The sequence below is a fragment of the Sciurus vulgaris genome, assembly GCF_902686455.1.
Source record: "Sciurus vulgaris genome assembly, chromosome: 15".
NCBI classification, from domain to species: Eukaryota; Metazoa; Chordata; class Mammalia; order Rodentia; family Sciuridae; genus Sciurus; species Sciurus vulgaris.
In genome coordinates, this window is record NC_136476.1 from 70,724,700 (window position 1) to 70,739,022 (window position 14,323).

At 58.0% G+C, this 14,323-nt stretch overlaps 1 protein-coding gene across 2 annotated transcripts in view; it reads left to right on the forward strand.

The window, feature by feature from the left end:
• Positions 1 to 14,323, forward strand: part of COL27A1 (collagen type XXVII alpha 1 chain) — a 127,180-nt gene that overhangs the window by 75,596 nt on the left and 37,261 nt on the right. For both annotated transcript variants that reach the window (XM_079113622.1, XM_079113621.1), the window contains exons 25-28: positions 3,409 to 3,462; positions 7,237 to 7,290; positions 7,516 to 7,569; positions 10,725 to 10,778. In XM_079113622.1, coding sequence (XP_078969748.1) covers positions 3,409 to 3,462; positions 7,237 to 7,290; positions 7,516 to 7,569; positions 10,725 to 10,778 — 216 coding nt within the window. The remainder of the gene's footprint in view (positions 1 to 3,408; positions 3,463 to 7,236; positions 7,291 to 7,515; positions 7,570 to 10,724; positions 10,779 to 14,323) is intronic.

Below are 14,323 nucleotides of genomic sequence, written 5' to 3' on the forward strand. Positions count from 1 at the left end.
TGGATGTATTTCCTGATTGGAAAAAAAAAAAAGAAAGGCAATATGATCAGCAAATTCAATTTCATAGTTATGCTAATGGTAGGGCCCTCGGGAAATAGATACCCAGAATCCTAGAATGGCAGGATGCAAAGGGTCCTTGGAAATCGCTTAGTCCAAGTGCTTCGAATTCCTGTGCCAGGCTGGCAAACCTCAGTCCTTGGACCCCCTCCTCAGACTGGTTTTTAAATGCATAATTTCAAGAACAAAGGACTCAAAAGAAACCTATTACATTGAAATAGAGTCACTAAAATCTGTCCCAATGTGATATACTTGCATCTACCCTTCTTGTTCAGTGCATTCAATAACGAGATCTAGCAGCTGGTCTAGGGATGACTTCAATTTTGAAATGGTGACAGGCTTCTCAATGTATTTCAAGATTTCTGCACCAGTGACTGTGAGGTCAGATGTGACTCTCTGGGACAGTTGCGGGTGTAAGGAGTCGACTGGGTTTTGTTTCCTATATTTGAAGGAAACGCCGGATTCCAATTAGAGGTTAATGAAAATAAACACTGTAATGTTTTCCATTTGGGTTTATAGACCCTCTGAACTCTATTGTTAGAACCTCAGAGAGACCCTTGGTTAAGAATGCCTGGATTCTGGTCCATGTTGACAATCTAGGGTCCACAGAAGAGACACAGGCTCAACCAAGATGACCAGGAGGGATGGTGACTCGCGCTGGGAGGCGTGGAGACCTTACCTGGGGCAGCCCAGGTTCTCACGGCCGGCAACAGTCCCAGTCAGCTGTCCATGGAGGAAGAGCTGAGCCAGGCAGAGCGGGACCCCTGCAGTGGCCACAGGCATGCTACGGCCCCCCTTCAGAGGTGGCCCTGGTGAAGGGGCAGACATCTCCTGTCCATGGCAGAATCAGAATCTGAGTCCCCAGGAAGGGCTCCAGAGCTGGCAGCACAGACCCTCCTTCTGTCACAGTGACAGCTCCAGTTGCTGTTTACTGTTGCTACCAGGCCCTGTGCCAAACACCCAGGACCCCCTGCATCCCCAGCTGTGATGGGAGGCCTTGTTACTCCCACTTTGCAAATGCGGAAACCGAGGCTCTGAGAAGTTAAGTAACTGGTCCAAGGTAGCACGGGCAGGAACCAGCGTGTCAGAACCCAACGGCACTGAAGCCTGCTGGGTGCAGGGGCTGCACTGCAGGAGCTGGAGAGCTCAGACTTCCTGAGCCCTGGCGCTTACCTGCCAGTGAGAGTGCAGTCTGCTTGAGGGCCCTGTCCTAGGTGCTGGGGACAAAGCACCTGGCTTTGAGGACAGCCTAGCATGCCAATGCCTGCCCACCCTGAGCTGTGTGGTCCCTCTGAGGTGGGCAGCTGTCTCGTTCTCAGTGGTATCCCTGCGCCTAGCAGAATGTCAGGCAGGAGGGAAGGGCAGGGCGGGGAGATCCCCGAGCCGACAGTGGCCCTTTCTCAGTAGGCAGCCTGAGGACCTGGCCAGACTGCTCCCCCAAACTGGGGGCTCAGGTCCTGCCTGTGCAGCACCCACCTAGGTAACGGTACCTTGTCCTCTTCTGTGCCCTCTTGCTGGCCCGAGAGGAGCTGGCCCTTCCCCTGGCTTTCGGGGCTGCTCCTCCACTGGCCTGCCAGATGGAAGCCCTGGGCCTCAGGCTGGCTCTGCTGGGCCAGCCTTAGCTCCGTCCACAGGGCAGGCCTGCCAGGATGTCCTGGGCGGCATGCCAGGGGGTGTGGGTGGGTGCACTCACTGTACGGCCCTCATTCGTTAGGACCCCGGCTGGCTTCTTGTTGGAGGTTTATGACCCGCCTGTCTTCCAGGTCTCAACATCTCATAAATTCAAAGTAGCTATGAAATTTCTCTTCCTCTGGGCCAGTCAGTCGGGGCCTTTTTACAGCCGTTTTTATGCCCTTCCTTTGACTTCTTCTACATGTCCAAGTTCTCCCTGTGGGGAGCTGGGCCCACTGTCCCAAGCCTGTGCCCTTTTGGAGTAAGTTTGGATGGGATGGAGGTGCCAGCATGTATCGAGCACCCACGCATGCCACACACACGCCACATGCACGCCACACGTGATCTGGACCATTCAGAACAACCCCAGCCGATCGGGACCTCGGGCTGCATCCCTCTCCCTTCTTGCTTCACCCCTGAAGTGTCTCTGGGCCCGGGGAGCCAGGGGCAGGCCCAGGAGTCCCCTCCCGATTGTGATGGTGCCACCAGGCCAGGGAGATGGGGCCCTCCTCATGGCCACCAGCTTTGAAGGCCTGGGGGTCGGGGGAGGCGAGTGGGATTTGGAGTCATGCTGGCCACAGTGGCCACCGCAGGTGGCAGCAGCAAGGCTGGTACGCTCCTGGCTGAAGTGGCTGGAGAAGGAAGTGCGTCTCAGAGGAGTGGGCTGGGCGTGGGCGGCAGACGCTTGCCCGGCCCAGTGGCAGGTGAACCAGCGTTCCTGCTGGAGCACGTGACCTCCACTCTGACCAGCTCCAGGTCTGGTCTCACTCTGACCAGAGTTGGGGGGACAGGTCGTCGATCTTAGGGGACAAATGTACCCCCACCCCCCACCTTTCCTGGTACTCCTGCAAATTCTCGGCTGCAAATCTGGGTTCTTACAAAGCCACATTTGCACTTGAACCAGAGCAGAACCCTCTGCTGGAATTCTCCTAAGCAGGGAGGAGGAGGCCCAGCTGCTGGCCCGCCTTCCTGGGGGCGCTCCTCCGGGTGTCCACCTGTGCTGTGCACATGCGCCTTTGCCCACTCGGGTGGCAGCAGGGCCCGCGGCCACCGAGAAGAGCCTCTGGAACACAGAGGCAAGTTGTCGCCCAGGGAAGTTAAAAAGAGCCGGAGGCGCCAGGGAGTCTGTGTGTGCGTGCGCGGCCTGTCCTCTCGGTCAGGGACCAGCGAGCCCTTCAGAGGACCGGAGGGAGGCCTCGCTTCCAGATTCCAATCAGGTCTTCTGGCAGATGTTGTTACGGTATTTCTGTCCCAGCCAGCGGGTTTGTTTCTCTCTCTGAAACAGCCCCAGAGCCCCCAAAGATGGGACAGATGGCCTCTTCCCTGCACGGCCCAGGCCCCCCACCAGCCCCAGCTCTCCGAGCGTGGCCGCCTCCCAGCCCGCTTCTGGCGCGGGAAGAATGTGTGGCACTCCCAGGGATGTTGGCAGGGGCCCCGCTTGGCTCCCAAATCAGAACCATCTGTGGAGCAAGGGAAGTGGGGACCGTGCCCAGTGAGACAGCGCTCTCCTCCGTGGCAGCCCCCGCTGGCTGGATGAGGGGCGGCTTACCCAGCACACTGGAAGGGACCTGGGGACTGAGCTCCAGGGGAGGGGAGGTGTGGACTGTTTCCATGGAAACTCAGCCCGACTCCAGATTCATGTTGTTTCCTCCTTCATGTTTTCATGAACGTGTGCTCCAGGGTCTCCTGGGATTCATTGGTCTGGTCGGGGAGCCAGGAATCGTGGGAGAAAAGGTAAGTTGTGCTGGGGACGATCCATAAGTAGCACGCGCTTTCTGAGATGGACCAGGCAGAGGGCGCGTTGAGACCGCCGCCCTGCGTCTTGCGGGACTGGTCATTCCACGCCCTGCAAGGCCTGCCTCCCATTTCCCGACACCCCCTGGGGCTCCTGTCCTTACCGCAGGCACAGTTAGACGTCTTGTGTGCTGGCCAGTGGACGCCTGTGACCTGGGCTGCAGGCACTTTGTGGGGTGGGCAAGGGCGGGAGGGAGATTGTCTTCTAGAAAGATGAAGGGGGACATCCCCTCAGGCACCTTGGCAGCTCCTAGCTGCTCTAACAGGTGAGGTGACCCACGCTCCAGCAGAGGAGGTGGCTTGCTGGCCGCCACCCAGATTAGTGGCAGAGCTGGGATTCGAACCGGATTCCTCATCAAAGGCTGCACCTGCCCACTCGCCACTCTGCCTTCTCAAAGCAGCCCACGGCTTCCCGTGTCCCACCGTGGCCCGGGGAGGCCTGCCTTCCTTGGAGCTCCTGTGGACCCCAGGGCATCCTGCCCGCTGGGTCCCCGGAGGGGAATGAGGCCCACCCCCGTCGGCCCCGCCGACTTCCAGGCCCCTGCTGTGCTGCCTCTGTCACTCTGGCTGGGACCCTCTGGCTGCTGCCCCCTGACTCCTCATTGCCCTTTTCCTTTAAATTTAACATTTTATTTTGAAATAATTACGGATTTACAAGACATTGCAAAAAAGTAGTACAGGAAGGTCACAGGTGCCCTTCACCTGTTCCCCAGGGCTGACAGCTCACGTGCCCAGCATGTGCCATCAGAGCCTTCTGCCTGTCTTATTGCTCGGTTGTTCCCGGTCCTTCCCCACCTACAAACCTTTGCCTTGGCCAGGCACGCTTTCCCACTCCCTCCCGCCCCGCCCTTGCTGCCTGGATAATTCTTTTTTTGTTGTTGTTTTTGTTCCAATTAGTTATACCTGACAGTCAAATGCACTTTGACACATCATACATACTTGGAGTATGATTTCTCCTTCTCCTGGTTGTCCATGGTGCAGAGTCACACCAGTCTTATAGTTATATATGTACATGCCGGTAGTAATATCTGATTCACTGTCCTATCCTTCCTACCCCCTAACCCGCTCCCTCTCTTCACTCCCCTCTACCTAATATAAAGTAGCTCTATTCTTCCCTAGCAACCCCCCCCCCTTGTTGTGAATTAGCATCTGCATGTCAGAGAAAACATTCAGTCTTTGGTTTTATTTCACCTAGCATGAAATTCTCCATCTCTATTCATTTACCAGCAAATACCATAATTTTATTCTTCTTTAAGACTGAGTAATATTCCATTGTGTATATATACCATATTTTCTTTATCCATTCATTTGTTGAAGGGCATCTAGGTTGGTTCCATAGTCTAGCCCTTGTGAGTTGAGCTGCTATAAACATTGATGTGGCTGCATCTCTGTAGTATGCTGATTTTAAGTCCTTTGGGTATATACTGAGGAGTGGGATAACTGGGTCAAATGGTGGTTCCATTCCAAGTTTTCTGAGGAATTTCAATACTGTGTTCCATAACAATTACACCAATTTGCAGTCCCACCAGCAATGTATGAGTGTACCTTTTCCCCCACATGCTTGTCGACATTTATTGTTGCTTGTGTTCTTGATAATTGCCATTCTGACTGGAGCAAGATGGAATTTCAGTGTGGTTTTGATTTGCATTTCTCTAATTGCTAAAGATTTTGAACATTTTTTCATATATTTGTTGATTGATTGTATTTCTTCTTCTATGAAGTGTGTTTAGATCCTTAGCCCATTTATTGATTGGGTCATCATTTTTATTTCTGGTGTTGAGTTTTTTGAGTTCTTTATATATCCTGGAGATTAATGCTTTATCTGAGGTACATGTGGTGAAGATTTTCTCCCACTCTGTAGGCTCTCTCTTCACATTATTGTTTCCTTTGCTGAGAAGAAGCTTTTTAGTTTGAATCCATCCCATAGATTTTTTTTATTTTTTAATGACTTTATTTTATTTATGTACTTATGTGGTGCTGAGGATCAAAGCCAGTATCTCACCCGGCTAGGCAAGCGCTCCACCCTCTGAGCCACAGCCCAGCCCCCAGGCCCTTACTGATTCTTGATTTTACTTCAGGCACTTCAGGAGTCTTGGTAAGGATGTCAGATCCTAGGCCAACACAGGGAAGATTTGGGCCTACTTTTTCTTCTATTAGGGCACAGGGTCTCTGTTCTAATACCTAAGTCTTTGATCCACTTTGAGTTGAATTTCATGCAGGGTGAGAGAGAAGGGATTTAATTTCATTTTGTTACCTATGGATTTCCAATTTTCCCAGAACCATTTGTTGAAGAGGCTATTTTTTCTCCAATGAATGTTTTTGGTGCCTTTGTCAAATATGAGCTAACTGTATTTATGTGGGTTTGTCTCTGTGTCTTCTATTCTGTACCATTGGTCTTCATGTCTGTTTTGGTGCCAATACCATGCCGTTTTTGTTACTATAGCTCTGTAGTATAGTTTGAGGTCTGGTATTGTGGTGCCTCCTGCTTCACTCTTCTTGTTAAATTAATGATTGCTTCAGCTATTCCGGGCCTCTTATTTTTCCAAATGAGTTTCACGATTGCTTTTTCTAGTTCTGTGAAGAATGTCATTGGGATTTTGATAGGAATTGCATTAGATCTGTATAATGCTTTTGGCAGTATGGCCATTTTGACAATGTTAATTTTTCTTTTCCAGGAGCATGGGAGGTCTTTCCATCTCCTAAGGTCTGCTTCAGTTTCTTTCTTTAGTGTCCGTAGTTTTCATTGTAGAGGCCTTTCACCTCTTTTGTTAGATCGATTCCCAATTTTTTTAAAGCTATTGTGAATGCAGTCGTTTTCCTAATCTCTCTTTCAGTGGATCCATCACTGATGTATAGGAATGCATTTGATTTATGGGTGTTGATTTTATATCCTGCTACTTTGCTGAATTCATTTATGAGTTCTGGACGTGTTCTAGTAGCATTTTTTTGGATCGTCTACATATGGAGTCGTGTTATCGTGCTCGGATGATTCTTAATGGCCCCGCAGCTCTTGGTCCACCGGGAGTGACTTCCCTCCAAGCAAGTGCTCCAGGCTGCTTCTCTTCTGGAGGGACCCCTCATCTCCCTGCCACACTGAGTGTCCTGCCTCATGGGACAAATCTCTCTGTTTCTGCTCCTCGTCAAATATCCAGGGCCTGATATATAGTGTTGGGCGTATAGTAGGTGCTCAACAAATTTTTGCTGGCTGGGCAGAGATAGAAAATGCAACTGAACATAAACAGGTGGGATGTGAGCTCTGAGGGCCTGTCTTCCCGCCAGAGCTGTGTGCGCAGCCCCCACCCTCAGTCTGGACTGGCGGAGAGGGAGTGAGTTAGCTCTGGTCCTCCAGCGTCTCCTCTGGGTGTGGCGGCAGGGAGCAGAGTGGAGGGAAGGCTTTTTGTGGCCCTTCCTGCCTTAACAGCCCAGCCCAGGAGTAACGAGAACCATCCTGTGGCCAGGATCCAGGGGATAAGGTGCTGAGTGGCCAGTGTGTCCCTCATTGTCTTCCTGGCCCCTCTGCATGGTGGTGCATGCCCCGGCCTCCCAGGACTGGTCTGGGTTTCCACCTGGATGGTGCGTCTGTGAGCTGGGCAGGGACTCTCTACAGACAGTGGCCAAGTTCCAGCCCCTCTTTGGGCCCCTGGAGGCCCTCTGCAGCTGCCCCCAGTCACCCGAAGCCACAGCTGCGACCTCTCTGCATTGTCTCCGTCACAGGGTGACCGTGGCGAGACGGGACCCCCAGGCGCACCCGGACCCAAGGGGTCGATGGTAAGGAGTAAGTCTGCATCCCCCTCGCCCTCTCCTGTCGCAGCCTGGGTGACCGTCCTGTCTTCCTTCCCTGCACCTCCCAAGATGGTCAGGACAACCAGCTGCTTCTCCCTCCAGGGAGCCTGGCCTGTGCCCTTCCTGCCTGGGCTGCCTGGGCAGGTGGGGCTGCAGGAGGAGGAGGTGCAGGCCACAGCTGACCCCTCCCTTCCTCTTCTTCCACCGCAGGGTCATCCTGGAATGCCAGGTGGTGTTGGGATCCCCGGAGAGCCTGGACCCCCGGTGAGCAAGGCCCCCCATTCCTGGGTGCAAACTTACCGTCGGGTGAGGACACGGAGTCCAGCCTCAGATCAGACAGACCTGGGCTGGAAACCCAGCTCCGCCTCCCTGTCCGCATCCCTGGGGCAGATCCTCTGACTTCTCTGAGTTCAAATTTTGCTCATCTGAAAAACAGAAAGTGACCACAGTCATGGTCATGTGATCCTGTGGGTTAAATGAAGCCATGAGCTAGTGTCCATTACAGAGGGACGAGGCTGCTCAGGAGCATCTTGGTCACCATGATCGCTTTAGTCCGTTCACTCATCCACTCAGGAAGTGCCATGTGGCATGCAGGCCCGGGGACCTGGCTTCCTCTGATGGCTGAGGAAGCTGGGGTGATCCTGAGGATCCCAAGGCAGAGGGGTGGGCCAACGGGAGGGCAGCGGGAGAGGCGCGGCCGGGAACCCCCAGATTTGGGGCCTTTTCATCCCCTGCGGATCACTGGGCGGCTGCTTTCATTTAGAGCGGGGGCCCTTGCTTGGGGTCCCTCTTCTCACAAGGATGGAACCTGGGGAAGGAAACTGACTTCGGCCCAAGTCCGGGCTCGGGTCCGGGAGCCTGCTCCCAGGTGGGGTTCCCGCAGCTGGCTGGGGCCCTCCCAGGCCTGCGTCCCAGGACACAGCCAGGAAGGATGAGATCAGGCTGCTGAGTTCTGCAGACCCCAGACCGAGGAGCTCCCTGCAGGGGCACGCGGGAAGGCGGGGTGCCTCCAATGGTCCGAACCAGGGCCGGCTCCGCAGACCCGTTCTCTGTGCAGATCGGGGGCAAGGCCCACGCCCCCAAGCCCTTCCACGTGCTTGCCGTGTGCCCGGCATGGGTCGGCACACTTGCAGGAGCCAGCGGGCAGGAAACAGAGCCTGTTCTTAGGCGTCTCACCCCTAGGGGGCGTCGGAGGACCGGCCTTCTGCTGGGTGGGGCGCCCCAGGCAGCTGAGGCGCTGCCGTGGAGCCGAGGGTGCAGCTCCCACGGACCGCACAGCTGTGCGGCCTCCTCCCCACGTCGGAAGGTGGAGAGAAGGAGCCCATCAGCACGGGAGGTGCTCAGGATCCAACGCGGTTCTACCTTCTGTGCCCTGGTCCTGGGCCACCATGCCCCAGCGAACAGGAGTCACTGGGACAGGTGGAAGGCTGGGGTGGCAAAGCCACCAGACAGACTGGGCACAGCGAGAAGGCCAGGCCTTCTCTGCATCTCTGCCTGGCTCCGCTCGCCATCCCCACCAGCCTCAGTGCTTCCATCTGTTCAGTGGGGCGGCCCAGACTTTGCGATGCGATGGTCACCACTGGCCTTTCCCTGCCCCAACGTGGGACTGGTCCTTTGGGTCACTTGAGGCTCCCTCTGGCCAGCCAGGTGCCTACAGCACAGAGACCCAGGAAACCTGCTTCAGCGCCAGACACCTGAAGCCTGTTGTGTGGGTGCTTAATGGAAGTGTTCACGGCTTCTCTGAACCTCAGTTTCCTCCTCTGTAAGTCAGTGTGATCTTACCCTCGATGTGAGAAACTGTGAGCAGCACCTGGCCCAGAGGGTGCTTAGGACCTAGAGGTGCTAAGCAAGCCTCCTGCAGCTACCAGGTACTCAGCAAATGTTAGTGACTCTGTGTTAATTGTGACAACTCTGATGGCGACTGTCACACTGTTACCATTAGAGTGACGCTCTTCCACCTCTGATCAGCATTTTCCCACGTTTACGGTCACTTTGACATCTGCCTTCCGCTACGGCCCTTTGAGGTCGGTCAAGAGTCTGAGCCCCATAACTGGGGGTGGCGGCAGGGAGGGGTCTGGGCAGGCCCAGGGGCACCTGGGGACCCAAGCTGGGTCTGGTGTCCAGATCTGACCTCCTGCTGTCAGAGAGCAGGGAGCTACCTTTCACTGAGGACCTTCCTGTCCCTCTTCCCAGCAGCCCCAGGAGGCAGGGACTCCCTGCGCCCTCCCCCAGAGCAGGAGACTGAGGCCCAAGTTTAAATAGCTGGCTCCAGGGGAGGCGGCCGTAAGTGGCGGAGGTGGGATTTGAACCGGGCTTTGTGGCGCTGTGGCTTCTGCGTGGAGACCGGCCCCTGGTCCCTTCTGCGAGCGCACACGGTGCCTTGTGAGAGTGAGGGCTCGTCTGGCCCCATCGGTCCCGCCGGCCAGATGGTCCTCCTCCTGGGTGGTGTCAGGGACCACGCTCTGCTAAGGGGCGAGGCGGGGTGCAGCCCCTGCCCGGGCCCCGCAGCCACACTCGGGTCTGCTGGGTGGCTGTGGTTGTGTCTGTCCCCCTGGAGGCCCTGTGGGGAGGAATGGAGGCAGCGAAGGGGGCTGGCCTCTCCCTGGGGCTGGGAGGGGACACGGCTGTCCCCTGGTTGGAAGAGGAGCCCGTGCTGCGTGGGGAGGCCCCTGAGCTCTAGAGGGCCTGCTCTCTGGGGGATGAGGTCCTTTTGGTCCCCTGCCAGGGCCCTTGCTCGCTCCGGCTCCCCTGCCCCTGCTCATCCCGTGCAGGCCGGTGCTGAGACCCCGGAGAACAAGAGCCCCGAGCTGCCCACCCCTCTCCTGTCTCCCTTGCTTCTCCCCTTGGTCTGGCTCAGCCGGGTAACGGCATCCTGCTGGGCCTGCCCCTTCCCTTCCCGCCGCCATCCCTCCTCCTGCCCCGGCCTCCCCGCCTCCCCTCTGGGTTCTCCCCTACCTGGCCTGGCCTTCTGGCTTCCCTTGGGCCAAGTTCTGGGCTCTTCCAGCCCTGGGGAGACCTGTTCAGGGTCGCATTTGGAGTCTGGGTGGAGATGAGGGAGAGAACTTGGTGGCTGGGGAAAGGAAGGGGACGTGGAGTTAGAGACCTTCCGCCAGACCTGTCGCTGTCTCACTGATTCTGAGATCCAGAGGGAAATGCTTGTCCAGATGGGCTCCACCTGCTACTGGGATTGTGGGGAAAGGCTGAGCGTAGCCCAGGGCACTGGCCTGGCCGGAGGTGGTGGCCCTCAGCTGCTTTTCCCAGTGGCTGGCACCCTGCACTCAGCTTGCAGCCACTGGGTAGAGGCAGGGAGGCTCCTGCGTGGCACTTGGTGGAGGCTGCAGCCTCAGCTCCGCCCCCACTCTCCTGGCCCCCAAGTGCTCTCGCTCAAGGACTTCTCTAACCCTCGTTCCTCCCTACAGGGTCCTCCAGGATCTCGAGGCCTGCCAGGCATGAGGGGACCTAAGGGACGCCGGGTAAGTCAGGCCAGGTCCCGGGGCGGACCTGGGCACGGAACGCTGGGGATGCGGCCCCTGCGGAAGACACCGCCCGGTCCCCCGCCCAGCTCTGAGACGTGTGGCTCTCAGCACTAAGGAAGGTCCGGGCTTGCTCTGGGCCTGGGCCTGGTTCTAAGGCCCAGTGGGCACAAATGGACTCGGCGTCCAGAGCTCTGTTCAGCCACTTGTTCGCTCAGTCACTCAGCCACCCTCTGACGAGCATCTTCCACCTGCCAACCACCCCTGGAGGCCCCAGAGCATGGCTGAGAACAGGGCGGGCATGGGCGTGACCCTGTGCCCTCGGGACTTGATCACAGGTCATGCACATGGGTTGGCAGCCCCATTGAGAGACTGCAGGGTTATCAGAACGTGAGTGGTGGGAGCACGGGCCGCTTGGGAGCCCAGAGGAGGCGCCTCACCTGGCAGGCACCTGGGAAGGTTCGAGAGGGCCACGCTTGAGCTGTTGCCAGGCTGCAGGCAGAGGGACGGGCTGCAGGGAGCCCTGAGGTTGAGAAAGTGTGCCTTACTTAGGGATCCACGGTCAACAGAGGATAGGCAGAGGGTTGGGGCCAAGACTTAGTGGGCAGCATGCCAGATAGGGTCTCAGAAGTCACAACCAGGGCTGGGGATAGAGCTTAGTGGGCAGAGTGCTTACCTAGCATGTATAAGGCCCTGGGTTCAATCCCCAGCACCACCAAAAAAAAAAAAAAAAAAAAAAAAAAAAAAAATCACAGCTGTGCTCTAAGGGTAGTGGGGAGCCACAGAAGGTTTTAGAGAAGTGCTGGCCTGAGCACAGTGGCCTGGGGTCACCCCTGACTCTGCCAGGCAGTCTCTATCACATACATTAACTCATCCAGCCCTTAGCACTACCCTGTCAGGTAGGTGCTATTCTTATTTTACACACAAGGAAACAGATGCAGAGAGGTTAAGTCACTTGCCTCATGTTGCACAGCTAGAAAGGGGGCAGAACTGGGGTTTGAACCCAGGGAGTCTGGCTCTTTTACACACCGAACTCAGCCTCCTTGATCATGCAGGGAGGGTGGACGGAATGGTCTTCTGCCAGCTGGCCAGCAGGTGCCAGGCCGTACAGCCCTTGCTGAAGAGGAAACAGGATGGAGCGGGCAGCTCATGGGCCTGACGGCCTCGCCCAGGCAGGGAGCGCTGATCGCGCTGTCCGCCTCTTGCCTGGATTTCAGCTAGTTTTTAAAATCTCCCTGCACCAGATGGCCTGAGCAGCTAGACTCAGGCAGGGAAGATAAAGAGGTGGTCCCTAGCCACCCGTCCCTCCCAGGGCCCCGGGTGTCTTCAGGGGGGACGAGGCCCAAGCACGGCGTTCACTCTGCCCGGGAAGCTGACAGCGGAGGGTGAGCTGTGGTGGTCCAGCTCCCTGGCCCAGCCAGCCCTGGGCGTCCCCCGGCGTCCACACCACCCTTTCTCAGCAGAGCCTGAAGAATCTCTCTCCCTTTGAGGAAACTCAGGCTCTGGCACATCAGCGTTGTGGGATGGGAGGAGGGGTGGGGTGGAGCCTCTCTCCAGGGGGGCAGACGCTCTGGGCTCACCCTGAGGCCCGCCTGGCCGGCCTCCCTTGGCCGCTTTCCCCGCTCACCGAGGGTGGGACCCAGAGGTGCCCCCGTGTCAGGGAGGGTGGGCAGGCCTGCAGACCAGCTCCCGTTTGCCCTGGGCCCTGGCAGGGCCTTGCTACCCTCTGGGCCTCAGTTTCCCCATAGTCCCGAGGCGAGAGGGCTTGGGAGGGAAGCAGGCCCTGTGTGGGGTGGTCCCTGCGGCCCAGCCTCCTCCCACCCTGGGAGGAATGGGCCCTGAGGGGCTGAGGCGGCCTCGGCAGGGAGTGGGTGGCTGCTGTCACCAGCCCTGGATGCAGGAGGGCTCTGGTCAGAGGGGGGCCTCCCTGCTGACCAGCGGTGGGACTCCTGGGGCTTCTCCACCTCCCTGCACTTTCTCCTTCCGCTCTGTGTGTAGCTCTGAGGGGTCAGAAGGACCCTCAGGTCCAGGGGCTCAGGCCTGGGCACTGCTCCCCTGTCTGGGCCACAGCTCGTCCCCAGTGCCTCCTTGGGGACCTCAGTCAACGGCCTTCCCCTCTGAGCCTCTGGCTCTTCCTCCGTAGAGTGGGCGGCCACAGGGCCCCCCAGGGGCATGGCTGAGGGATTCTGTCCCCGACACGCTGGATCTGCGGAATCCACGTTCCTCCCTCCCCTCCTTAGCGTTCCTCAGGGGGCCCGAAGGTGGCCAGGTTCTCCTGTCCAGTCTGACCCAGGCCTGGCTGGACTGGGAACATCCCCGGGGGCGTGGATGCCGAGAGCGGGCTCTGCCAGAATCCCAGGCCTGCTGCCCGCTCCCCAGCCAGGCCTTGGCCTTGCCCTCGGCTCCCCCTAACAGGGTCTCCCAGACTCGAGGCAGGCCTTCTGCACCCCAGGCCTGCCTGCCCGCCCCCGCGCACCCCGGCAGATGGGGACTCGCCGAAGAGCTGCGCTAGGTAGGGCTGAGGTAAAATGGGCTCCGGCTGACCGGGGTTCGGATCTTAGCTCTCCCTGGGTAGCCGGGGAACTCAGTCCAGAGCCGGCTCCTCGGGTGAGACAGGAGCAGCGGCTTTCTTCTTCATCGCTGCTGCTGCTTACTGTGACTGTCGCCGGCTGGCCAACGTTCCCCCAAGGGGCCTCGAGTCCCGTGTGGAGCAGGGTGCTGTGGGATTCAGTCCGCACAGGGACGCCTCTGGGCCCCGCTCCTCGGGAGAGCCCGGCAGCTGAAGTGGAATTGACACTTTTTCTGCCCCGTTCTTTGTTGAAAATGCCCTCCTCCTGCTTCTCAGTGACTTTTCCTCCTCGGGTCTTGGCGTTCCTCCCCCTCCCCCACCCAGACACCCCCCGTCCTCGGGGTCTGGGGGAGTGTCCTGGACTGCTCCTCCCGGGCTGGGGCGCGCCAGCCACCTCTGCAGGACGCTCTTTGTCCCACCCGCACGGCCCCTTCCAGCCCCACAGAACAAACACTGAACTGTTCTCCAGGCACTTTTCCAGGAACCCGCAGCCCACTGCAGCTCTGTGGGAGTCCCCCTGGAGGGGACCCTGAAGGACAGACCAGTTGCTAATGTGCTGAGGGACCCTGGGTGGTTTGCTTCCTTGGCCCGGGCCTCAGTTTCCCCAGCGTGCACTGGGAGCGGGGCAGGCTGCTCCTGCCCCAGCACCGCCCAGCTCTCTGGGGACCCAGACCCCCGTCTCTAGGGTCAGAACCGAGCACAGTGCTCCAGGGGATAGTAGCCCCGCCGTGCGCAGCTCTGACCCACCCCTGCCCCTCCTGTTGCTGCTGTCCTCTGGAGCCCAGCCGGGCGAGCGCACACATCTGGCTGGAAGGGACTGCCCCACACATCTGGCCACAGACCCTCCTGGGTCTGTCTCTCAGTGTCCCCACGGGCTGCAGTCCACATGCCTGCTTCCGCCTTGATGTGCTCGGGGAGAAGCAGAGTCTGAGGACCCTGCCATGGGCACGTGGCCACGTGCTGCTCAGCCCTGGAC